This window comes from Ambystoma mexicanum, chromosome 3q (assembly GCF_040938575.1).
Source record: "Ambystoma mexicanum isolate Mex_15411 chromosome 3q, UKY_AmexF1_1, whole genome shotgun sequence".
In the NCBI taxonomy this organism is placed as follows: domain Eukaryota; kingdom Metazoa; phylum Chordata; class Amphibia; order Caudata; family Ambystomatidae; genus Ambystoma; species Ambystoma mexicanum.
In genome coordinates, this window is record NC_090926.1 from 650,666,509 (window position 1) to 650,691,314 (window position 24,806).

Genomic DNA, 24,806 nt, shown 5'->3' on the forward strand with positions numbered 1-24,806 from the left:
TATGGAGCTCCCCCCATTCCATAGCCCATCTGCAGCTCCCCCTCTTTGCATTACTCTTCTATGGAGCCCCTCTCATTCCATAGCCCATCTGCAGCCCCCCCCCTCTTTGCATTACTCTTCTATGGAGCCCCTCTCATTCCATAGCCCATCTGCAGCCCCCCCTCTTTGCATTACTGTTCTATGGAGCCCCTCTCATTCCATAGCCCATCTGCAGCACCCCCTCTTTGCATTACTCTTCTATGGAGCCCCTCTCATTCCATAGCCCATCTGCAGCCCCCCTCTTTGCAATACTCTTCTATGGAGCCCCTCTCATTCCATAGCCCATCTGCAGCCCCCCCCCCCCCCCCTCTGTCAGGGTGAGGTTTGGGAGAGAAAAAAGTGGCGCAGGCTGCAGGCAATGGAAGGAAAGCGGCCCTTACTTGGGAATTACAGTTGGTGACTAAGACAAAATGTGTAGCAAAGGGTGCTTTTTGCGGGAAATAAATAGCGCATTGTTAAAAACAATATTAACAGTCAAAACTATCCTGAGCTCAATTCACTAGGTAAGCAAAGTGACCAACCCCATTATAATAGCAGCGGGTGCTGTAGGATGGTGCCATGCCTGGGGGTGGGGTGCTCAACTCGTGAGCTAGTCACGGATCTAGAAGCATTGCCCTGTTGGCCAGCAAGAGGCTGGCAGCGCGGAACTGCGTGTGCTGCACTCACTGTCCCGCACAGCGAGCGCTGCCAACACATCCAGGCGCTCCGCCTTCAGCCCGATTCACCCGTCAGGGCTGGGACGGTGACGGGCGGGGGGTGGAGGCGTGGCCGCCGCTGCGGAGGGGGTGTTGCTCGGGAAGCAGTGGGCGTGGCCAGGCTCCAGCCGCTCTCCGTGTCAGCGCTGGAGGCTCAGAGTACGCAGTGCGCTTCAGTTGTACGTCGAGGCGCGGGGACGCGGACTGGAACCTTGAGATCTAGAGCGGAACCTTCAGTCCTACAGTGATGTGGACCCTCCCGCAAGCGAACGCGAGGTCCCATTGGTGATTTAGAGTGGAACGTTGGGACTTTAGAGTGGATATTTGGTTGTTGCTGGAACGCTGAACTTTTGACCGGAACGCTGAAGACGGGAGCTGGCGCTTCAGTGATGGGCAGCGCAGGGGGCTGCCCGGCTGCCTGTGCACGGGGCCCCTGGGGCGGCTGGCCCCGCGGAGCGTGACGGCCGTGCAAGCACTCCGCCTCCCGGTGGCAGAAGATGTGCGGCGCCGTGCTGCTGTGCGCGCTGACCCTGCGGCTCATGCTGGGCACCGCCGGCCAGCACTCCAGCGATATGTGCAACTGGAAGGGCAGGTGAGTCCGCCGGCCGAAGTGTGCGGCATGGGGGCGCTGGGCTACGTGCATCGACCCATCCCCTCAACTTTTAGTGAAGTTCAGGGCAACACATGCGGTATGTTTAAGCGCCCTACACTGTGCACATGTGTGGGGCTCAATTGATTAAGACTGACCCCGCGCGTAGAGAAGTGATTGCAATACACGTTATTCATCCTCCTGGAGGAACATAGGGGTGGGAGTTATTTGGGGCTGGGGCGGCAAGCTGCGCCTTGCTGTTTATAATGGGGTGGGGGCATGGCCCAGCTCTGATCTCTCTGTGTGCGGTGATGTGGCTACCCCTCGACATTTAGCCCAGGAGGGCGGTTAATAGAGAGGGTCCCCTCTCTCCTGCTAAGTGCCCACTCCCTTAAGCGGGATCCCTTTAGAGCAGGCACGTCTGTGTTTTCTGGCCCATGGGGGGGGAGGGGGGAGCGGTAGGTCATTGGCCGCACTGCCCTTCAGTGTCTGGTGTGCGCCCAACTCTCGCGACTTTTCCTTGTCTTTCTTGCGGCTTCTGTGTGCTTCTTGGCCGGCTAGTGCTGCGAGCAGGAAGAGTGGTGTCTTGGCGTTGCCCTTCGTAGAGTAACCTTGCTGACAGTGTTGGGGCGGACATGGCATCTAAATGAAAGGGGCCCCTGCCAAATGAGTGGGGGAAAATGGTGTGCGCAAAAGTTGGGGGCTGAAGGGGTAGACCCCCTTTCCCCCCTAAAATGACGCCCACGGTTGCGCAGCCGAGCTTGAGCTGCTGGGGGTGCTCACTCCGACGGTGTCGCTGCTCGTGCGACGCTCGCAGCCTCGAAGCGCTGTTCCTTTCCTTTGCGCACTCCCAAGGCTGGCTATGGTTGGGGCTTTTTTTTCCAAATGCAGAGAGATCCCAATACTAGCCCCACAAGCAGGCGGTAAAGGTGGCATTTCGCCACACGCATGCAATGTTGAACTGCCGCGTGCGGTGCACAGAAGTAAGCCCCCTTTTTTATTGTATTAAAACGGGGGAAGGGGCTGCGCCTGTAAAGCTGCCTCGAACAGTTGGTCCCCAGCCAACAGCCTCGGGTGTGTGCGAAGACTTTAACCACGCGATTTTTTATGGTATCGGGTTGAATGGATTTTAAGCTAGTTTACTTTATGGCGCGTGCATTCTTACGTCATTCTGTTGGCAAGAGGCACAGAGGTAAGGAGGGGGGGCATGCACCCGAGCCACGGGGATGTATTGATTATCCGACTGCTCTGTGTCCGTGCCCGGCGCAGGGGGTCGAGTGCTGGCATTCCAATGGGGTCTGTCAGCTGCACCCTCTCCCCCACTGCAACCCCTCCTCCTTCCAGAGGGCGATCCACGGTGGACCCGCGGCTTAGCCCCCCAACATAGCACCTTTATGCCATTATGGAGCCCGGTCTGTAAGACGGGGCGAGTCAGGGGGGGCGTATTCCAAAGTCTCGAGAGGACATCGGAGGGGGGTGGGGGAGCCGTGGACATGTGAGGGTTTCAAGAAAATGAACGTGAAAGGTCCCCGCTGTCTCTAGTCCAAAAATCTCAAAGCAGAGCTGGCGTGGCCGAGGTTTGCGTGTACAGTGAGCGGGAGGGGGCGGCGTGCCCCCCCCCCCCCCGTGTGCTGGGGCCACGGGTCAGGATGCTATTGTGTAACGCGATCCACCTGCAGGCCGAGTCTCCTCCTTCCTGTCAACAAGTCAGGGTTTTGGAGGGAATATCTAGAGTGTGGGCTCCAAGGGGATATTTCCTTAAACACATCTGATTACCCAAAAGTATTGAACCGACCTTTTGCCAGTGAAGTACCCCCCAGCCCCTCGGCTATTCGGGCATGCATGCAAACAGCTACTGGAGCCTGTCTGTCCTTTTAATCTTCTCATCCTTCCATGCAACATGCTTATTTATTTAGCGCACTAAACGATGGGGTGGGTTCATGTTGTATATTGTAGAACCTTCTTTTTGTATTTCCAGTTACTATATCTGGTCACCAAACATGATGGCACATTATCTTTCCCGATGGCGATACCACGTTGGGGTTTGGCTGCCCTCTGCGGTTTCCAGCATTCCCCCGGGCGCTGCAGTCCTGTTCGTCCGCATTGCTTGGAACTTATTGCAATGTGGGTTCCAGCCGTTTCACGTTAAATAGGACTTCCCTTTTAACCGCACACGCCTCTGAGTGGCAAACAATCCCGAGCAGGTTGGGCACTGGTTTGCTTGCTTTTCAGCGGTGTCGTTGACCTGCATCGAGAACAGCGCAGCTCCCGTGGCTTAGCGTGATTTGCGTAGAGGAACGCCCCCTTTATTAATATTCAGCAGCACATGAGTGCCCTTAACGCATGACTTTGTTACCACGTGAAGCCCACTTCTCTCAAAGTTGCTCGAGGATCACGGACGCGGCGAGTCCCGTGTGGGGACATCGCTCCTCGCGTCATCACGTTCCTGTGTAATCCTCGCAGCCGGCCTGCTCCCCGTCACGCGCCTGTCTGCGGGCGGATGTTTATATTCGGGCGATGCATTTGCGAAGGTCGGGATGTCTCCCTGTGACCCTCTGGCGGCAGTGCTGCGGGGTCGCTGCTCCAGTTCAGCCTTTTAGCGTGCGCGGCGCTCACCCCCTAACACAGTAACTCCCCACACCGTGCTCAGAGAGGTTGTTAGGGGGGAGGTGTGTGTAGGAGGGGATCATGTGCTAAAGCCCTCCATTGCCAGGCTACACCCTATGCATGCCTGAGCTGCAGACCACGGGTTCCAGCAATATTCTGCCTTTCTTTCAGCCGCTGAGGGCTGATGAAAGGAGTGCCAGCTATGTGGGCACTACGATCTCCTCTTGGGACAAGTCGACATGCAGTTGTGTAGTGTTGATTTGTCATCCCATCGCTGTGTGGGTGTTACTGGACTCCATGGTGTTTCGGGTCTGATTGCCCCCCTTTCCAATTTTTGTGAGCGGGGTTCCGGGGGTGGGTGGGGGGACGCTATCCCTGTCTGTGTTCATAACCTGCCTTTTGTGCTTCCCTGTTGGACCTGCAAGAGGCTCTCCCCCGCTATTTAATGAGTCCGTCCTGAGCTTGCACCTACTCGCAGGGTCGGACTGGGCCGTACAATTGTCTCGGGCGCCAAGGAAAAAGTGGCCCGCAGTTGCAAATGGCAATTCATTCCTTTTGTGACACGGTTTGAATAGTAACCAAGGTTTTTTTTTTTTTTTAGAACGTGTGATGCATATTGTGCATTAAAAAAAGTATGTATTCAGCAACACTGGTCAAAACTACTAGCCGCAGTGTGAATTAGCTCATCAAATTGGCCGTAGAAGTGTCCCACTTTGACCCACAGCACTGCCCCAAATCAGCATTTTGTGTCTTTGGTTTGGCCATGGGCCTATGTCCCTATAGGCCAGCCCGAGCCTGCCTACTCACACACTACTCAGAGCTGGACTGGCAGGGTGGCTGCCCAGGGCGCCGAGTGGGGAGTGACACTGCCAAGGAAGGCGTGAATCAGAGCCCAAATACCCAATTTCCATATGATAGTATCGGGCAGAAGCGTTCTCTGGCCTTCCATTGCCCCCAACCATAAGGGCCCCAGAGCCCTCCTTCCTGGGGACGTCGTTTCACCACAATGCCTGGGGTAGCGGAAGTGACATCACACAACCCTTGACCTCTGACATCACAGGATGTGATGTCATTTGATCACACCCCGGAGTGGCATCACGGGAAGCGATGTAACACGACCCTTCACCCCTAGATAAAACAGTAAATGGCATCACATAGCATTGTTCCTAAGTAGACAACGAAACATATGGCTACGATATTGCTGTGAATTGATCACCCTATGTATCGTTCATATCAGCGCGTATAGGCCCATATTACCAAATCACTGTGAGTGCAAGCAGACGACCAAGCTCAAACGATAATGATGTGTTCTTGTATAGTACTTGCGCTTAAGCGCTTTCGATAGAACAAATGTACATACAATATCACCCAACCAGTGTTGGTACTCCTTTATCGACCTCAGAAGGATGAAAGACTTGAGTTGGCCTTGCCTGGGATTTGAACCTGCAGATCACAGCAGCAAGTGCTCAATCCACCGAGCTATTTTACCAGCTATAGCTGCCTTACCGGCTATAGTAAAATGAGCAATTACATGTCTGAATGTTCTCAAAGTCAGAAAGCACATTACACCAGTAATCACACTTGGTAGTGGATACCATTAAACTGGTAACTGATATTTAACAGCAGGCCATTTCATCAGCAGGTCTGGTGCAAAGTTGGCCACATGTCAAGCTTGCGTGGATCTACTTTTCAGGCTTCAGAGGTTGGCAAAATACATAGCATTGTGAGGGTTCATAAATGTCTCTATTAAAGAATGTAAAATTGCGCAGGGAAAGAGGCGCACTCATGCAGCATCCCATACTCTGAGCACTCATTACCTCATACATACAAACAAACATCCTGATAGCATGCCAGGGAGATAGGAAAGATGGACACATTACAACAAAGCATTGATTGCGGCACAATTAAATCAAGGCCCCCTCTATGTGCTATTTCTACACTGTACACAAGGATTTTGTCAAGTGGCCGAGGACACCCAATTCGAATGTCTTGTGATGATCGAAACAGAGACAACTGTCGAAAGTACCTGCTATAACTGCAACTTCTGAAAAGCAAAATGAATAGTCCAAAATTAATGCTTATTCTACTCTAAATTCTTTTTTGACGTTTTTTGTCTGCATTGTGAATTTGAGGTGTTTATAACTCAGTGGCTCACACCCTGAAATGTGCTTGAAATAAACCTTTGAGTCCTGTAATCATTGTATAGAATTCCTGAAAGACAAATTATTTGTTATTCCAAGTTTAAGACTTGTGGAACTCCGTTTTTTAAGATGCCTGAACTAGAAATCCAGCCACTCCAGAAACAAAGAGCCACATGACGCTTATTTGTAAAAAGAAAAACATATATTTGTTGAGGGGGTAGCAAGGGAGACCCCACGGGTCGCAGCTCCCTCCCCCCCCCCAATGATGTCTCTGCCTCCTTCATGGAGAGGCCCACACATTACCTCAAGTTGGATGGGGCCTTGAAGGCAAAGGGGCCTTTAGCTCACATGGGGGGAGATACGTCAATGGGGGTGGGGGGTAAAGGCAACATAAGCCAAACTTGGAAATCAACGTGTAAAGGGAGGGGCAGGAGGGGGTTAGTGGCGAGAAGGGGGGGGGCTCAAACAAAGAGATGAGGTTAGTGGAGAAGGAAAGGCAAACAGCATTGAAAAAGAACGAAAAGGGAGGCTCACAGAACAGAGCAATAAAGGAAAAAGGGATGGAAATAAAGATCAACAACGAGAGGGAGAAGTTAGAAATGAAGGTAAGGAAATGTTAAACAAAGGGAAGAGAGTGGAATAAAGAGAAAGAAATGGCGGGGAAAGGGGCTGCAGAGAGTGGGAACGTAGGTCACCAGGAAACGGCAGTCGCTAGACGTGAGAGCGAGATGGAAGGAAGGCGGTATGGACAGCATGGGGGTTGGGGGGGGGGGGCAGTGGGATGGCCTGACGCACAACACGGCGATGTGGCGTGAGGGACGAGGAAACGGAAGGGAGTGAGACGGGGAGAGTGGTGGACCACAGAAGCTATGTTAAGGGGCGCCTGGGCGGAGTTTCGATGTGTGCTGCACACACGTGGGGCAGGCAGATGGGTGCATTTTAGTGGTTTGCCGCTGGCACGATATTGCCTAGAACCTGCACTGCTCCTGAGTCTCGCTAGGGCCCACACTGGCATTCTGGGTTCTCCACCTGAAGGCAAGCCCGAGCACACACAGTAACATGACCCGCGCACACAGTAATGCGATCTGCAAGCTATTAAGTCCAGCCGGACTCGGGGAGGGCGGGTCAGAGGTCAATAAACAAACTCGCTCGCTTTGCAGCTCATGCTTGTCCCCCGCCCCGATTTCGCGTGCAGTGGGTCAAGCGGTGGGTGGGGGGGGGGGCGACGTCTAGGCGACTCGGGGCCATGCTCTATGACACCAAGTTATGGCCTGCTGATTTGATGACAGAATGGTTCTCCCAGGTCTTGCGAAAACGGAGGTTTAGCCACGAGGCCTGCGACTAAAAGCGACGGGTGTTCATTAGGCCGCAACCCGTCTGTGTCCCCGACCTTCTTCATTCGGTGGTTAGATTGCCAGATAGCGCAGCAGGTTCATGTGCCTGCGGCTGAGATCAATTTGTACTCTGGGTGCTTCACCCTTTCAGACACTGATACAGGGAGGGCCCTTTATGTGGATTGGAAACTCGGTGCTCGTGGCATCATGGTCGGACTGGGCCTGTCTATTCCTCTGAAACTGTAATTGCACTGGAGGTAGGACATTACAGGCACAACGTTGCAAACGGCTTTTTATTACTTTGGTGACACTGCTTGAATAGTGCCCAAGGGGGAGTTTTTAGATAGAATATGATGCAAATTGTGCATTTTTAAAGAATATTTATTCCGCAAAACTAATAGCCGTATGGTGAAGTAACTAATCAAACTGGACCACATTGGCCAAAAAACAGGTCCACACCAGTACTTTGGCGTTTATGGTTCGGCCAGTGGGCCACCCCGAGGCTGCTTTGTGGCGGTTGTGGTAGTTGTCGCGTTGGCAGTGCGCGTGAGATGGATGTCCTGTGGCTGGTGACGGCGGCGGATCTGCCCAGCCTGGTGCTGCCCTTCGTGCTGTGGTCCTTTGCCACAACACAAGGACCACTGCGTGTGGGGGTTACTGCTGCAAACGTCCTTCTTCCCGCTCGTCGCCTGAAGGTTTTCATAGGCTCTGCGTCATGGGCTGCGCGTTCGTGTGTACGTCGCGTGGCTGGCGGTGCGCACGCGACCTTCCATCATTTGCCGAAAGCCGAGTCTGCTGGGTTCTGTGCGCCACGCGGCCACTGCGCATCTGGGCGAAGAAGCCACTTCGCGCTCTATGATTGGGTCGACCACTGGCAGCGACTTAACCTTTCACACGATGGGAGGTTTTGGGACTCTGGCCCGTTCGTGTGGCTGGATTTCATTGAACCGCGTAACCTTCCTTTGGGGACGTCAGCTTTAGCTTTCCCAACCCCCGTAATGAGGCACGGCACGCTTTTAGGGCACAATAGCTCAGTGTGTCAATGTGTCTGCTGCACAAGGTCGTGTATAGCCCGTGGGCCGTAGCTTGGAATCGGGCAAGGATTGCCATAACCATTCCTATCAAAGTGCTTTCCCTTTGCTTGGACAATAGTGACATCTGGCAGCAATTAAGGTGATATGATAGGTTATTTATAACGCGCTTAATACAAAGAGGTTTCTAAGCGCGGACCCGGGGATCGAACATGTGTTGCTGTGTGTCGTTTTATTTATTTATTTTGAATTTGTAGAGCGCACTACAGCCCTCCAGGCAACGAGGCGCTATAAGTAAACTTAAAGGAGGCTTGCTTGTGGGTTACAATAAGCGGCCCAAGGTGTGAAGCTTAAACATAGTTACTTATACAGTTGTGTTACGGAGTACAATGTTCTACATTACAGAGTATGTCGAGTTCAAGGTTATAGCATAAGTGTCGACATTATACATGAAGATTGACTCTTTAGACAAAGAGCCTTGTTTTTAGGGCCTTGCGGAAGGCGGCATAGGACTCGATAGATCTAATCTGGTCTGGGAGTTTGCTTCCAAGGCGAGCACCCCTGAGCTATCCTCCTGAGGTGGGAGCAGATGTAAGAGTTAGGTGGGTGCACCACCCCTTCGCAAGAAATGGCATCATGCTTCAACAACTCGAAAAGCTGCCAAACCAAGGCGAGGTCATTAAAATGGAGGAGTGGCCAGCAGCCCTTTTTTGGGTGGGGGGTGGAGGGGTGGGGAGGGAAGAGCAGAGCGAAGTGGACACTTGATTTAAACACTTCCGTCTGCTATTTCATGAACTAAATGCCAACTCTAGTTGTCTGTGTTTATAAAGTCTCTCTGTTGTCAATCAGCTCAGCACTCGACACAGACCAGCTGTGAAGACTCGGATTGGTCCAGGCAGAGCTTTATTATTTTATTATTTTTATTTTTATTTGTGTTTAATCCTAAAAGGATTTTTACAAAAGAGAAGAAATAACGTATCGTGTCTGTTTCTAAAATAATCAAATCGTCCAATTTGTGTTGACATGTAACATTTCTTTATTTTTTTTTTCTCGTGGTATTAAGAGACCATCCATCCATTCAAGTGTTTCGTAGCTGAAGTTGCTAGGGCGAGGTATGCGATGGAAGCATCACTTTGACAATGTGTTGCATGATGTTCACAGTGGCTAATAACCAGGCAGGTCTGTCGCATCCACTCAGTTTTTGCCAACGGTTCTCCTGATCCATAAGGGTGTAGTTAGAGATGGTGCCATTCAGATATAAGAAGTGATTCTCATGCGTCACCGGACAAACCAAAAGTAGATGGCGGATGGTTTCCTTCTCCGTAGCGGATTTGCAAAGGCGACAAGTATTCATGAGTGCTAAGCCTCTGATGGCCAGTATTTCAATCGTTTCGAGCAGATTCCAACAAATTTTCATAAGAAGTTGCGCGCTGCTCTATTCTGAAATAGATTAATATAGGTTAGAAGAATGTCTAATTTCTTAAAGATTTGGGGAAGGTGCGTCGTAAGTTTGTTTTTATTTGCCGTTTCTAATGTCTTTATCCAGTCCAGTTCTCTGGTCTTTTTTTAGGACTTTTACTTGGTTGTTCACAAGCTCATCGTCGCAGCTTTCCACCGAAAGCAAGAGAGACGCATTTTCTGTTTTCCATTTGGTCAGCATGGTGCAGGAACTAGCCAGCAGTTCTTGATTTATCAATCAGTATACGGATGGCTTGTCTTTCAGTATACATTTCCTGTATATCATTATACTGTTACAATCTACTGATGTTTTTAACGATGAAAGACTAAGTTCACGTCTAATCAGTGATACTGAAGTAGACTTCGGTAAGCCTAGGACCGATCTCCAGAATATTGCTTCCAATAGCTCAGGAGGAATATTGGGCATGGCGTCTGACCCGTTAGTTAGGGATGGTATGACCTTCTTTTTATAGAATTCTCTGACCGGGATAGTCGAGAAGCAACCATATTTAGTGCCAATTGCTTTCCCCTGGGCTGCAAGTTTCTTAGTTTTATCATAAAGAACCTCTTGCATAGCTTTTTCTTTCCCAGTGCTGTCCAGGGTGACACCTAAGTACTTAAAGTCACAGACTCTTTCAACTATTGCAGTACCCAGACGAAGAGTGATCTTTTCGTTCTTCTTAGTTGTTTTTTCGATTACCATCATTTTCGTTTTCTCTTCGTTGATATCCAAGTTGTTTTCTGCCATGTATTGCTGTAGGTTATTTAGTTGGCGTTGCAAGCCTATTGGAGTGTGATATAGGAGGATCAAGTCGTCTGCGTACAGCAGACGTCTGATCTGTTCACCACCAATGTTTGGTGGAAAGGATCATATTAGCTTTTCTGACTCTTGAAAATCGCCTAGGTAGGCCCAAAACAATGCCGGGGCCAAAAGGGCAGCCCTGTTTCACATTTCTGGCTGTGTTGATCTCTGCTGAGAGTGTCCCTTGCTGGTTCAGGCGAACTCGTATTGGAGAACAGGGCTTTGATTGGCTCCAGTATTTCGATTGGGGCAGAAACTCTCCTTCTGGAAGTGCCCAATCTGGAACGATCAACTCGGTCGATCGCCTGGGTAAGGTCGATGAAGGCGATGAATATTGTAGGGCTTCCCTCAAGGACCTTACTTTTCAAAGTAGTCAAGCTGAGTATATTTGCGTTCGTACCCATGTTCTTTTTAAACCCTGTTTGAAGATGATCTTGATAGGGGGCATTGGTGGCCCATGATGTGAAATGTTGGGGAAGCAGCGATCCAAAGACTTTGCCTATCGGATCCAAAAGGGAAATTGGGCGATAAGCCCTGTTTCCCTAGGAACTATCTTTGCTGAATTCCATTATGGCGGGATAGTTTTTAGATCCGCGCAATGTTTGAAGATCGTACTTAGAAGAGATGACCAGGCTTCAGGATGGGTTTTCAAATCTAGGTTTGTTATACCGTCCGGTCCAGGAGCACGTGAGACTTTCAATTTTCTTACTAAATCAAAGAGATCATCTTTGTTGTCCATCCGCATCCATGGGGAATCACGCCTGACTTTGTCCTCTTGAGAACATTTTTGAAGTTGGAAGAGGATCTTAAAGTAGGTCTCCCATGTCGATTCACCTATTCCATTATGCTGAGATGGTAACACTCCAGCCAATGTTGAATGGAGTAGGGACCAAAAGTCTCTGGCATGGTTGCCATTAATGGCTTCGAGTATGTTTTCAGTGTCTTGGTATAATATGGCCCGGTGGGCCCTCAACCATGCTCTGTAGGCTCTTTGTGCCTCAGAAATGGTACTTGAGGCGGTCCTAGGATCAAATTTTTTTGCCCGTCTTCTGATCTTCCTTAAGTCACACCTTATCTGCCACCAGCTTGTCGAAGACATGTTTTTGTTAGGAGAGGAACGGGGCTAGGTACTTGACACCACATACAGAGGAGTAGACCCACCGGCCATCCTATCATCCCAGCTCAGGCCCCCAACTGACACTCTCAGAACCTTCACTGACAGACCCAGATAACATCCTCCTGAGCTGCTCACTCGTACATCAACATTCTGATAGCAAGCACTCCAGGCCAGTGACAGCACAAGACTTGGAATACAACGCTCTGTCTTAAAAAGTTGTCAAGTGTGAGAAAGCGCTGCTCCCCTTTTGTGTTGGGTGTGCCACCCCCTTTCGTGCCCCTTTGAATCAACTACCCCTTTACACGGTTAAGTCTGTCCTGTGTGCGGTATAAAAGCTCAAATCAAAGTAACGTATAAATCCTGCCCAAATATATATGTCGGCAGTGCCACTGTAAAACATGTTCATTCTGCTCGTGCAAACATATTGTGGGCCTTGCCTCCACAATGTATGCCACATATGTTCCTGCTGCTTAGAGCATTAGATGCAGAGTGGAGCGAGTGGTACAGATGGAGAGTGGGAGTGAGTGATGGAGAGTGATGAATATACAGTCATTCATGGTGACCGATTGGTAGACTGACCTAGAGAACGCGAGCACGACAATGCAGGGTTTGTTCTATTTTTGGAAAAATATGACAAGCCACAAAATGCAAACAATCAGAGGAAAAAAAAAACGAGTATGCACAACAGTCTAGGAATGCATTCATCTTGCCACGATTAGGGCAGTGCATTTGTCTCTGTAGGCGAGGGCGGGGCTGGGGATGAGCCTCTCGGAAGGGTGTCATCAGAAAACCCCTAGACAGTTAAGGGACCGCAATGGGGTGAGCGCGATGGTCTGGAGACTGGACCGTGAGTGACTGACATGTTTGAGGTGGGACGGGGAGGGCAAGGTTGGACTGGCCTATAGGGAACTCTGGAGATTTCCTGGTGGGCCTCTTCACCCTGGGCCTCCTTTGTGTGGTATTTCCTCCTTTTCTCATAGGAAAAGGGTTGGGCTTGATGAAAACGTGTCATATGGGGCCACTTTGAACATTATTTCCAGGGTCTCTTTTGGCCCCCAGTAATTATTTCCAGGGCCTCTTTTAGTTCCCAGTCCACCCCTGGGGGAGGGGGGTAGTCTGGGGAGCATTCGGAAGTGGCCGCCATTTTTTGCGCGTGATGTTTCTCTGGTACAATGAACGCATGCAATAACAGGCTGGGCTCTCATCCATTCAGACTTCTTTGCGCAAGAAAGCCAAACGTCCCACGAGGACAGCCTGCTCCAGGAAGCAGTCGGCCCTGCGCCATCTGTAATGTGAGCAACAGTGGAGCCATGGCAGGCGAGAGCTGCTGGTTGTTGGCTAGTGCCGGAGAAGATCGGTCCCATTGCCAGGCCCCACCCGACCCAGAAAGGCTTACGTTGCCTTCAGCTCAGCATTTCCCCAAAAATGCCCCTTTTATATTTGGTACCATGTGAACAATTGGGGCGGGTGGCAAACGTTCACCCTACCCATGGCCTCAGAATGCGTGTGCCTTGAGGTCAAAGGGCCCAGCCAGGAAGCAGATATCCGCCCCATTTTATCATGGCGCCAGCGTTAGCCAAAGGCGTTACAGGAAATTGACTAATGCCCGATATAGTTCCAGTAACACCATCTTAACTTCCTGGCGCGTGCAGTAATGTTAAAACAATTCAAGACCTCGAGTCTGCTTACGCGCCTCTGGGCTCATTGGGGGCCGAGTACAGACCAGAATCCGCAAACAGTGGCCACTCATTTCCTGACCATTCGTGGTTTCACCCTATTGCCGCCTTCTATCATTCAGTCTCCATTCATAGCCAGTTTGTCTTTGCTGCCTTCATTTGGTCTGCCCTGTTATCGGGTTTTATTTGGGGCAGCGCCTGCCGTTTTCAGTTCTCTTGGTGCTTTGCCTCCTTCATGTCCTGTTTGCTCTCATCGTTCCTTCCTGTTTTATTTCTTGTATCTTTCCATAATCATGTATGCATCCAATTCCTGTATTTCTTCTATCCTTTCATAAACCCTTGAAGTATATCCCCACGTTTTGCCCTTTTCTCCTTCGTCCATCATTTATCTCCCTTTCTGTCTCCCTGTTTTTTTTCTTTCTATTCGCCCTTTTTCTGTTTACATCGTCCATTTACGTTTGTCCCCAATCTGTTCAATTTCGTCTTTTCTTTCTTCATCCTCTTCCTATGTTGCTCTTTCATTCTGAAGTCTTCTTTTTCCTCACTATTTCTTCTGTCTTGTCTTCCTTTGCTCCTATTTCTTTCTCCTTCCCCAATATTTTATGTTCACTTCTTGTCCTGTTTTTTTCCTTCCATCTCCTGAATATTACCCCTGTATTGTCGTGTTTTTCTTCTGTCCACCATCACCTCACTGTCTTTGTGGTGTTCTGCCACACCAAAGGCTACATTTGTCTTCATGTTGTTAACCCCCGTCTTCTCTCTTTTCACAGTGGCCTGACGCACGAGGCTCACAAGAAGGACGTGGAGCAGGTCTACCTCCGCTGCTCATCCGGGTCTGTCCGCTGGATGTATCCAACCGGCGCGCTCATCGTCAACCTGCGACCCAACACCCAGGCCTTGGCCTCCAAACACACGACTGTGTGCATCAAACTCAGCACAGACTCCCGTGGAGCAAATATTTATTTGGAAAAAACTGGAGAACTGAACTTGCTGGTCCGAGATGGGGAGAGTGGACCCAACAAAGTGCACTGCTTCAGCTCTGAAAAAGGGGCGCTATTTATTGAGGCTATGCCTCAACTGGACATAAGCCGGAAGATAACGAGCTTCCAGTACGAACTTCTGGACCAGAGGATGGCGGCGGACTTGCACACGCTGTCGGGTAAGGAATGCCTGGATTACTTCCTCGTACTCTTCTTTACTCCAAGTCATTTTCTTCCATCCCAGTCCTTGCCAGGACACGATGTGGGGGTGAAACGTCTTCCATGCAACTACTCCGGTGACTTCCAGAGTTTTTCCTAGCGTCTCTTTTGGATAGTACTGCTGAACACCGATTGGGGCGTTATCTGTTTGCTGCACATGCCTTCCCGTTGCTGGTTTCATTTTTGTTATGGTGTCCCGAAGTTTAGACACATTATATCTTGCACGGCAGATGGGGACTGGCTTGATGTTAAATTTGTGCTAGTGTTGTAATGTGGAGTTATTTTTCAGAGCTCTTATAGCGTGTCCTGTTCCACACATTTGTGCAACCACAGGCCAGAAGCGCAGGGGTGTTGCTAGGTCTTGAAAAGATCCGGGGCTACGCTAATGTCAGGACTCGGAGGCTAGCTATCCTTCTGGTTGTAGCCCCTGAGCTTCTATCCGGGGCTATAACCAAAAGACCCGGGGCTATAGCCCCCTCGGCCCCCACCAAACCCCCTAGCAACGCCTCTGCCAGAAGGTAGTCACACATGCTCACTGCAGATCTGTGGAAGTGTGTACTCGGTTGGTCGTGTTTTGTTGTGGCCACGTTCTTAACAGTGGCACAAAGACCTGGATTCTCTTCCTGGCTTCCCAACTTAATTAACTGTGAGAAGCTGAGCCAAAAAGGTCTGTGTTAGTTCACTTACCTGCCAGAAAAAGAAAGGTGTTTAGTAGCAGCTTAAACCTAGCACTAGGCGCAGTAGAAACCAGAAGCTGGTCATTCACTAGTGCTTTTTTGCACGTGCCCAATGCAGAGCTGTGTGTGTACAAAGCACAGGTACAACAAATAGCTGCCCTATCGAGTGGAGAGCCTTCCAAATGAAGCACTTTAATCACTTAAGCGACACTTTGGTGTTTGGCTGCAACCGTCCGTTTTGCATTGAGGCGGTCCTGATTGACTTGAGTAAAAATCCCTGCAGTGGAGATGTGTATTCCGGCTTGCGTGGTAGTACCATGTCCAGCAGGTAGATGGCGCTTTTGCTACTATGACTAGGATCCCGGCTTGATGATTCTGTAGGTGTGAGCGGCATTGAGCCCCTTACTCGGGTTACGGGAGAGAGCGCTTTAAGACTGTTGAGAATTGATTTAAGAGTTTGTATGACGCACGCTAGGTGCCGTATTGCCCAATGGACTCTCAATACCTATGTACTCAACCACAAAGCGGTTGGTGCATTAAACGGTGTATTTGCGCATTATAAAGGCCCCGTAAATGGAATCAGTAGCCCTATAAATGCATAAGCTTAGAGTGCACGTTGTTTATGTTTACAACCAGCCTAGCTAACTGTCCCGTTTTTTAAAATGTATTTTGTATATTTTCTTTTAACCCCAATGCGTTGCATGCTCTGACGTGTGTAGACCCACGTACGTCCAGTAGAAAGAGGGGGCACTGAGAGGCCCCGGAGGCAAAGTGCTGTTCAGCAACGATTGAAGAGACTGGGTGTCCTGGGGCCGGCTGGCAGCGTTGGGCTTTTTAAATCTCTCATGCACCGCTGCGTGTGTATTTTTTTTTTTATATATATTTGTGGAGGTGGGACACTGGTGGCAGTGGTAGACGACACCCACACAGGGCAAGGGAGATGGTGTGGGCTGATAAACGGGCGCCTTGGGCAGATTGGGTTTCTTTCCTGCTGCCGCGCGCTGTTTGGACAAACATGTGTATTCTGTTCCTCACAAAGTCCCACTTGTCGGGTGTGCTGGAGGCCGGTGTGCGTTTTGTACACACTGCGTAAGACGCTTCCTGAGGCTCTGCCCAGCTGCCTTGGTTTCTTAAGCCGACACGTGATTGCGCGGGCTCGCCTTTCTGTAATTTTGTGACGGAGCGGTGCCCACTGCAGGAAGGTGGCGATTAGGGCAAAACCTCGCAAACAGGGCAATTTATCTAGCTGGATAAGGGTTCGCTTTCAACATTCCAGAGCCGGGGAGTTCTACGGGGCATTTTTATAATCTATAATGGGCACCTTTTTATTGGGTAAGGATATCATCACGTGTAACCATTAATATTGACTATTCGTATAGGACCTGCCACAAACGGAATGTTCTCTCTGCCTTTCAGTAATTTACTGAAGTCAATGGTACGCCTTTGTGATCCCCCTTGAAAGGTGGTGTGTGTGTGTGTGTATGTGGTGGGGGGTGGAGGTAGGGGGGGGGGTAGTCTGCCTGAAGGCTTTGGTGACCACTGGTGCAGTCGCAGGATTCAGTGGCCTTGTCAATGGACCTGAAGGCTGTGACTGAGGAGGTGGCAGTCTGTTGCTGCATCCCCGGCTGCTGTGTGGTTGCTGTGCCATACGGATCACGGTGCTGTTCACCCCTTTCTGTTTTGCAGCACACATCTTGAAATGCCAGGAGAATGGATTCAGGATCAGGGGGTGGTTACATGGTTTCTTCCAGGGCCTTAAGTCGACAGATGCAACCCGTCTTGGGAGCAAGTGATCTTGGACCCCTTTCCCTTAAACTTCAAGAAGAACCTGAAGACCCTAGTCCACAGCTTGCCAATCTCTGATCGCACTGCCCCACTTCTCTGCCTGCGAACCTTCATCTTGAACCTCCATCTAGCCAATCTCTGATCGCTCCGCCCCACTTCTCTGCCTGCGAACCTTCATCTTGAACCTCCATCTAGCCAATCTCTGATCGCTCCGCCCCACTTCTCTGCCTGCGAACCTTCATCTTGAACCTCCATCTAGCCAATCTCTGATCGCTCCGCCCCACTTCTCTGCCTGCGAACCTTCATCTTGAACCTCCATCTAGCCAATCTCTGATCGCTCCGCCCCACTTCTCTGCCTGCGAACCTTCATCTTGCCAACCTCTGCCTGAGAGCCTCCATCTTGCCAATCTCTGATCACTCCGCTCAGCCCCACTTCTCTGCCTGAGAACCTCCCCACCTGTGCTGACCCACCAATCCCACCTGCTCCTCTTTACCCCTGCATTCCACTTGTCAGCCCTGGGTGCACCCACTATGTGCAGGACTCCATTGCTTATGAGCTGGGTTCATACTTTATACATGCATATTCATATCTGCGCTCTGGCGGATGAGTGTATCAAAGGTGGCTTTTGATAATACCTAATGGAGACGAGGGGTCGCCACTTGTGACACGTGCAGGAATTCCCCCGGCACTAACATGTTCCTATCTGAAAAGCAAGTGGAGGAAGTGTCTGGGATATTTAAAGGAAGGTAAATGGCTACTCCAGTCCAGGCACTTCCAATTTTTTCATTATTTATACGAGTCGTCTTCCTTGCAGTTTTTTTTAAACTTTTCATTCGGTCTGAGACGTGCATTCACTTAGGTCGTAGAGAGCTGAACTGGCCCACTCTTCTGAAGGGCTGGTTATGATGGAGTAGCGTCGTCTACATCTCAGGTCTGCGCTGCTGATATGCCCTGGGGTCATCTGTCCATCAACGTGTTGTGTGCTTAAGTTATGCTGTGTACTCGACTTAGAGAAAAGTACGAGAAGCTATCAGAAAGAGTCCACCCCCAGCCACAAGTAAGCCAATGGCTGGTTGACCTGTTTCAGCATCTTTTGGAGTACCAGAACCCTGGCCCCAGTCGTGGTAACCTCGTCAGGATAGCCAGAGGCGTAGCCAGGATTGTCTAACTAGTGGGTCCTGAAGCTAATGTAGTCGGGCCCACCGCAGTGGCAATAACCACTGTAAACGGCCGCCCAGCACTGCTGAGTGGGCATTTACAGGTTGTGGGTGGACCTTGCCCTGTCTACGCCTCTGAGTATAGCTGAAGCATACTGCAAGGAAGCCGGCCTCGCCTATGCACTTCCCACCCGCCTATTCCCTCTAGGGGCCAGGCCCACCAGAAAGGTTCCTGGGCGCGTGCACATTTGTACTGAATTAGGCTCCCAATTTCACATCAAATGTGTCGCTGGAGGATGACGCAAGGTTGGCGAGTTTCAATATTCTGTGGATTCTCAGAGCCCATGGATTCTCCTTGCATCCAGAGTTTGAGAGCGGGGGCCCTTTGTCGCATCTACGCTATTTCTGAGTGCAGGTGGAGATTGAACCATTTCATCCTGATATAAAAACACCGCCATTGGCTCAATACTTGACTCGGCTTTGGATAAAGGGATTACGCAAGTTGTTTTTCAGCTTGGTTGTGCATCCAAAGCCTTATCCCAAATATTCCTACCAATGGAGAAGAGCGCATCAACGTGAAGCCTTTGCGAAGCTGAACTTTTCTCAATGAGGCGTTCTTTCTGGTGGCAGAGAAAGAGCCACGATAGGTCCAGCCTTAACGGGGTCCCATGTGCTCTCTGAAGTCCCCCGCCCCATTGTCGTCTGCCCAATCTCTGTCCTTGTACTTGATAATCGGTTACCCTCTGTTTCTCAAGGGCAACAACCCCAGCCACCTCTTAATCCCAGTAGCCCAGATGGTACCTGGTTGCATTCCCATTCCCTTTGCAGCAAGAGTGGCGCTGCCCCAGCAGACCCCAAGGCTGACCTCCCCGTACCCCGTGTAATTGACCCAGGTGTGTGGGGGCAGAGTAAGAATATTTCTTTGCAAGTCTATTGTTTTTACCATGACCCCCACCGTTGCCTGTGAAATGAGCTGGTTTCCTGAATCTTGTGGTGCTGCCTCAGTGGGGGGTGTAAACAGGGGGGGGGGGGGGGTGAGGGGGTTGGTTTTGAGCAGAGCATATTCAGACCAGGAAGGCTTTGGGGCCAGATCATCAGTGTTAATAAAGCAGGTGTTGACTTGTAGCATCTTGATTTTAGAGTTGGTAGCCCACGGGCCATGCTATGATGGCCACTCCTGTCCAGGGCTCACGTATCCTTGCTTCCACATCCCGAATTTCTTTCGAAGCGTAGCCGTTTAAGTCCAGTTGACATTTGGCACGATTGCTCCAGAGGTAGGCTGCTTTTTTTTTTTTTCCCTCAAGACCCCCAGCGGCGTCACTTATCGGCAGAGATGACCTACGCCGACGATGGTGAGTTCGTGTTCGTCTTGAATCCCGTTCGCCCAGGAATCACTGAGCTCTAGAGAGCCATGGAGGACTCATGCATCAAGGATACGAGCTAGCCTTGAGAAAGGGCCCGTTTGCCAGAAACATGGTGATTTTGGTTGGGTATTCTTGGGTGCGCAGGACATGGAATTCTCTATGCAGCGACAAGTTCAACTCCTCCTCTGGACTTGTAAACCGATTTGCTGCAAATGCAGTATTTTATTGTCCTCAAATGTGTATTACCCGTACATGTTGCCTTATTTACTATGGAAGGCGTGGCTTGGAAGGAACTTCTTAGCGTTGCTGGTGTAGTGCCCCGGGTCCCCAATATTATTTCCAGGCACCCATGAGTTTTCAACTTGTGGTCTATACAGAATTGAGAGCAATGGAAATTGAAGAGCCAGTGCACACGTGTGACTGAATCCCTGCTACATGCCTGGCCCCCTATGGACTCGCTGGTGGCCCATTCTCTTCACAGGTAGTTCTGGGGATGGGGGCTCGAGTGCCGGGCCAGAGGGCCCGCCCTGGGTCCCATTCCGTGAGCAGTCTTTGGAGCGGGCCAATTCTTACCTGACGGTGCAGGGTGTGGCCACCAGCCTGGTCCTGATTTCGCTAGGAATCCCTCCCAATAGCCACTGTATCCATCACTCAATATTGGAAACCATAGAAACGTGCTGGTGGATTCAATTCGGATGCTGTCATCTCTAGCATCATCCTGAAGTCCTTGCTTGTTACATCACAATAATGTAATCGGGTGAATTGTCTCAATAGTGGACACTAATGTTCTTTTCTGGTGTGCATTTATGCAGTACAATAACGCGGATGAGTCCAGCGCCAAGTGTTGGACAGGCCCACGTGTTGCACAAGGCGCTTTTTAAATGTCAGCTACGCTTGCAGGAGTGCGGAGAACATTATATCCATATTAGTTGAGACCGTAGTGAAATTTTGCCATTTTGCACCCCCTGCCAACTATGTGTGACTTCTCTCGGGGCCTGGCATAGAATAACCCATCTGCCCCGTTTCCATGTGTCTGTGGCTGCTCCCTGACGTGGATCACAGTGATTTGCCCATGATATCATGTACAGGGCACGCAGTGGGTAGCCAAAGCTGTTCTACTGTGATGGATTTACAACATTCCTAGACTGTTCCCTCAAGAAAGACCCCATGTTCAAAGCAAAGCGCTCCATAAAGGCCCAGTCCTGTGGCTTCTGAGAGGTGCGCATGCGCTGTAATGCTCTGTTCAGTGTAAAACGTAATCTTAATGTCCCAGTGCCAATATTACCCAATTTAACGATTCTCATTCTATCGATATAGACCGGTGAATGTTTGAGTCGGGCCCTACTTGATGCCAACCCGTCACCTATAGGTGGGTGCTCAACTCAATAATCTGGCTAAACAGCCTGTGATTCCTGAATCATGCCAATATAGTACATCCTACTGGATGCATAGCGTGTAGACTGCATTTCCTCTGAGTGAATTGCAAGCCTCTCTAAGGAATGCATTACCCTTGGCTGTTAAGTGGCGTTGTAAGTGCTGCCTATAAGCTGACATTATTGGCATGGGGAGTGAAGTTATGCGAGAGCTGGGCTGTCTGCCTGCCCCTCCCCACCCAAAGCACCACTGCTCTCCCACCTCACTTGCGGGGATCTCTGATATAGCTCTGTGCTTTTAAGGGGATGCCAATGTTATTTCTAAGCAGTCTTCTGAAAGGTCTGGACTTAGTTGCAAGTGTAAAGTAGCTACTGGTGTAATCAAAATCTCTTAAACAAATGAGCCTTCATCCACTTGATTTATAAGCACTGTGTGTGTCCTTGCATCAGTTTCTTGCACTGAACTGCTGTTAAGAACAAGCATTGGTGAAGCCAAAAGTTAGGGCTCTTTTTATAAGTATTTGGCAGGCAAGTAGTAATACCATTTGCCAGCTGCTGCCCTCTAATGGCAAGGTGGCACCATTATGGCAGTGCCTGGGGAAATGCCCTTGAAAAAGAATAACACTTGGCAGTATCTGTTCCTATATGCGAAGATAAATGTACAGACAGAAGTAATTAATATTAGCTACTAAATGGACAGCTAGACCCTTGCGTTACCCCTCACCTCATCGCACTGCCCTTCACCTCACCGTCTTTTATTTTAACTTTACCCGTGTGAAGCTGGAGGCCTTGCGCATTATTTTCAGAGGTGGTACTAAATGGAGCGATGTCATGTTTTGTTCAAGGAGGGTAGAATATAACAGCTAGGGTAGGAAAGCAGCGAGGCAGTGATGTTGGGGTAGATTTGTGCAGGCTGCTTGCAGCAATCTGCTGCGGAGGCGCGAGGTATTGCAGAGTTGATCGCACCACGGTGCACTGTGATGGGAGGTGGACGGATTAGGAGCTGCACTTCTGTAGTGATACACACACTAGTGAAGACTGGGGGGGGTACAAAGTGGTCCCAATCAGCTATAAGGCTCCTAAATGAGTGGCTACACAATGCGACGTAGAAGTCATGCATGGATGAGTGTGTGTGTGGGTGGGTCCTCTGAAAATGGAGTCGTGTGTTATTCAGTAGCGGTAGATTGCAATTGGACAGCAGCTCTCAATGGTGGGCCGTGTTGAGCGGCGGCGATTGGTATCCACATTCGGTCACACTGGGCTCTGGTGTCTGCAGTTGAGGCAGCATGGCGGAAAGTTGAGTGCATGTAATGCCGCTGTGCTATGTGCGCTGGATGCTGTAGTTGTTTGTTTGCATTAAAGTGGCATGAAATTGCACGGTTTGCAATCATTTCTTGATGAGCAAGAGCCAGGTGTTGGCCATTACCCAGTAGACAGGAGCTAGCACTGGGGAACCATGAGCGAGTACACAGCGCATCACAAATCCAACAGCCACATGAGATGCACCCGTTATGTATGATCCGTTGTGTTTGACTGTGCTCTCGACGTGTCCTAATTCGTCTTTATCAGCATTCTCAAATACTCCGTTAATGTCACATGTGCATGTTTGTAAGGCACCAGTTTGTCCTAGGGAGCCAATATGGGTTCCTGGTAGCTCTTGGTTTTAAGGTAACCACGCTCTCATAGGCTAAAAGCAGGGCACAAATGGCTCCCATTGATTTTGAACACTGTATTGACTGAGAATACGGACCTGTACAGGTGCTAATATTGGGATATGCAGGACGATGTCATAGGCTGTGATAGAGGCATTAATGATCAGATGTTTGGTGAAGGTGTTTATGATGGGATGTTTTATAGGCTGCAGTGGACCGTTCGGTTTTAATCGCTCTCTAAGCCGGAACCAGGATTTGAACCTGTGCCCCTGAGCTATCCTCCTGATGCCATATCTAAGGGAGGTTGGGCTTGGTATTAATCGTTTTGAGCCATTCAAAGCTTCAAGAGTTGAATCAGCCTGTGGAAGTTAGTAAACGTTTTCGCTCGCCACTTGCATTTGTCCCAACACCATGAGTGTCATTTTAGGGAGGGGACAACAGTGTTGGTACCCACCCCAATTTGGCAGGGGCGCCTTTCCTTTAGATTTCACTCCCTCCCCCAATATTTTCAGTTACTCGACTGGCTACAATCGCAATTCATGTTTCAGGTGTTCAGTAATCTGTGCATGGAGTTGTAAATTCTTACCCCCTCCCGTGATCCGTAGTAAACACTATGCACTGGTGGAAAAGGTAGCGTGCTCTGGGAAAGTTCCGTTTCCAGTGTTCCCACCCAGAGTCCTCAAATCCACCCCCTAAATCTAGGATGGTGCACAGGAGTGCTCCTGCACAGTGCAGGAATATCTCAATGGGCCACTGCGCGCCCGGCATTGTTGGCCAGCTGGCATGATATGATCTACAATCAATCGCTTTGGGGCTACTAACAAGGATGTTGTGGTGACAAAATTGAAAGGGTGGTTGCTTCAGCCACCGTACCCTCCAATTGCGCAACCCTGCTTTTATGCCTTCCTTCGATGACAAACGCGGCACATTTTTACTGCACAGATGAGAGAACTGGTGACACGCTTACCTATGAGGTTAAGTCACTCGAGAAAAATTGGGGGCCGGTGGCACACATTGACCTCTGGGCAGTTGACGAATGGTGGCTGCCCTTAAGAACGGGAATGGACGGGTACACCACTGAGGATTAACAAGGGGTACCTGGAACATACTATTATCTCAGAATAGATGTGGCCCTGCTGAATCAACTGCCCCTACCCTTCAGAACTGACGGGGACCGCGGGGAAGCGTGCAGTACTACCACCGGTACAAAGTGAGGAAGGGCCGGCACACTGTTGTAAATACTCCTCTGAGAATTGGTCGAATGGGAGTACACTTTAACCTCCATCAGCACAGGGGAGCGGCGTGGATCAGCGATGGAAGTGTAGTATACATCATTGGTACGCCGTGCCACTCCTTCTTTTAGTTTTTACAGAGCATACCTTTAGTTTAAAGTCTCAAACGCGCCCTGGACGCTTTTTCTTGAGCCAAATCTAGAATCTTTTTAGGCTGGACATCCAAGCACTGCCAGTTTCCCAAGTCACAGCTAAGAAAAGACACAGACACACACGCCCAGACACACAGTCCCCCCCTCCCCCCACCACCAAATCTGTGGCTCTGCAGGTCCTTAAGGTGCTCGGGTCGCAAACACATTTCTTTGATCAGTGGCCGGGCCGTTCATATGGCTGATGGAGCGTTTCCAACTCAAAGAGCTCACACAATCCCAGCTAGCTTGCACATCTGTGCTAGTTGAAGTGAGCAACACGAAGCGCCCAATTGAAGATCTGTTTATATCTGTGATGTCTGCTATCGTGATATGCAAAACAATAAAGTTGATTAAGTCGCTAATCAAATGTTTTCAACATCACGAATAACCACGTGCCGGAAGTTTGGACAAACAATCTGCATGGCTGTGTGCACAACTTCTTTTATTACATGTCTTAAATCACTGAAAGTACCGTGAGATTAACTAGACTGTTCAGGTTGGAATCATCTTGCATTCTGGGACTTGTAGTTTACCATTCAGGATGTGAAAGTTAAAGCCACAATGCTTTTCTTTGGCTTAACATATTGCTATAAGGCTTTACATGCTGTCATGTGGCTTTGTTATGCAATTTTAGTTTTTCTATGTAAACTCTACATTATTACTGTAGACATTGAAATCCAACTAAT

The 24,806-nt window shown here is 49.8% G+C and overlaps 1 protein-coding gene across 1 annotated transcript in view; it reads left to right on the forward strand.

Annotated features, from left to right (window-relative positions):
• The first annotated feature begins 853 nt into the window (after positions 1 to 853).
• METRNL (meteorin like, glial cell differentiation regulator) overlaps positions 854 to 24,806 on the forward strand; it is a 34,656-nt gene continuing 10,703 nt past the window's right edge. The window contains exons 1-2 of the mRNA XM_069654545.1: positions 854 to 1,326; positions 14,260 to 14,648. Of these exons, the coding sequence (XP_069510646.1) occupies positions 1,232 to 1,326; positions 14,260 to 14,648 (484 nt within the window). The 5' untranslated portion in view covers positions 854 to 1,231. The remainder of the gene's footprint in view (positions 1,327 to 14,259; positions 14,649 to 24,806) is intronic.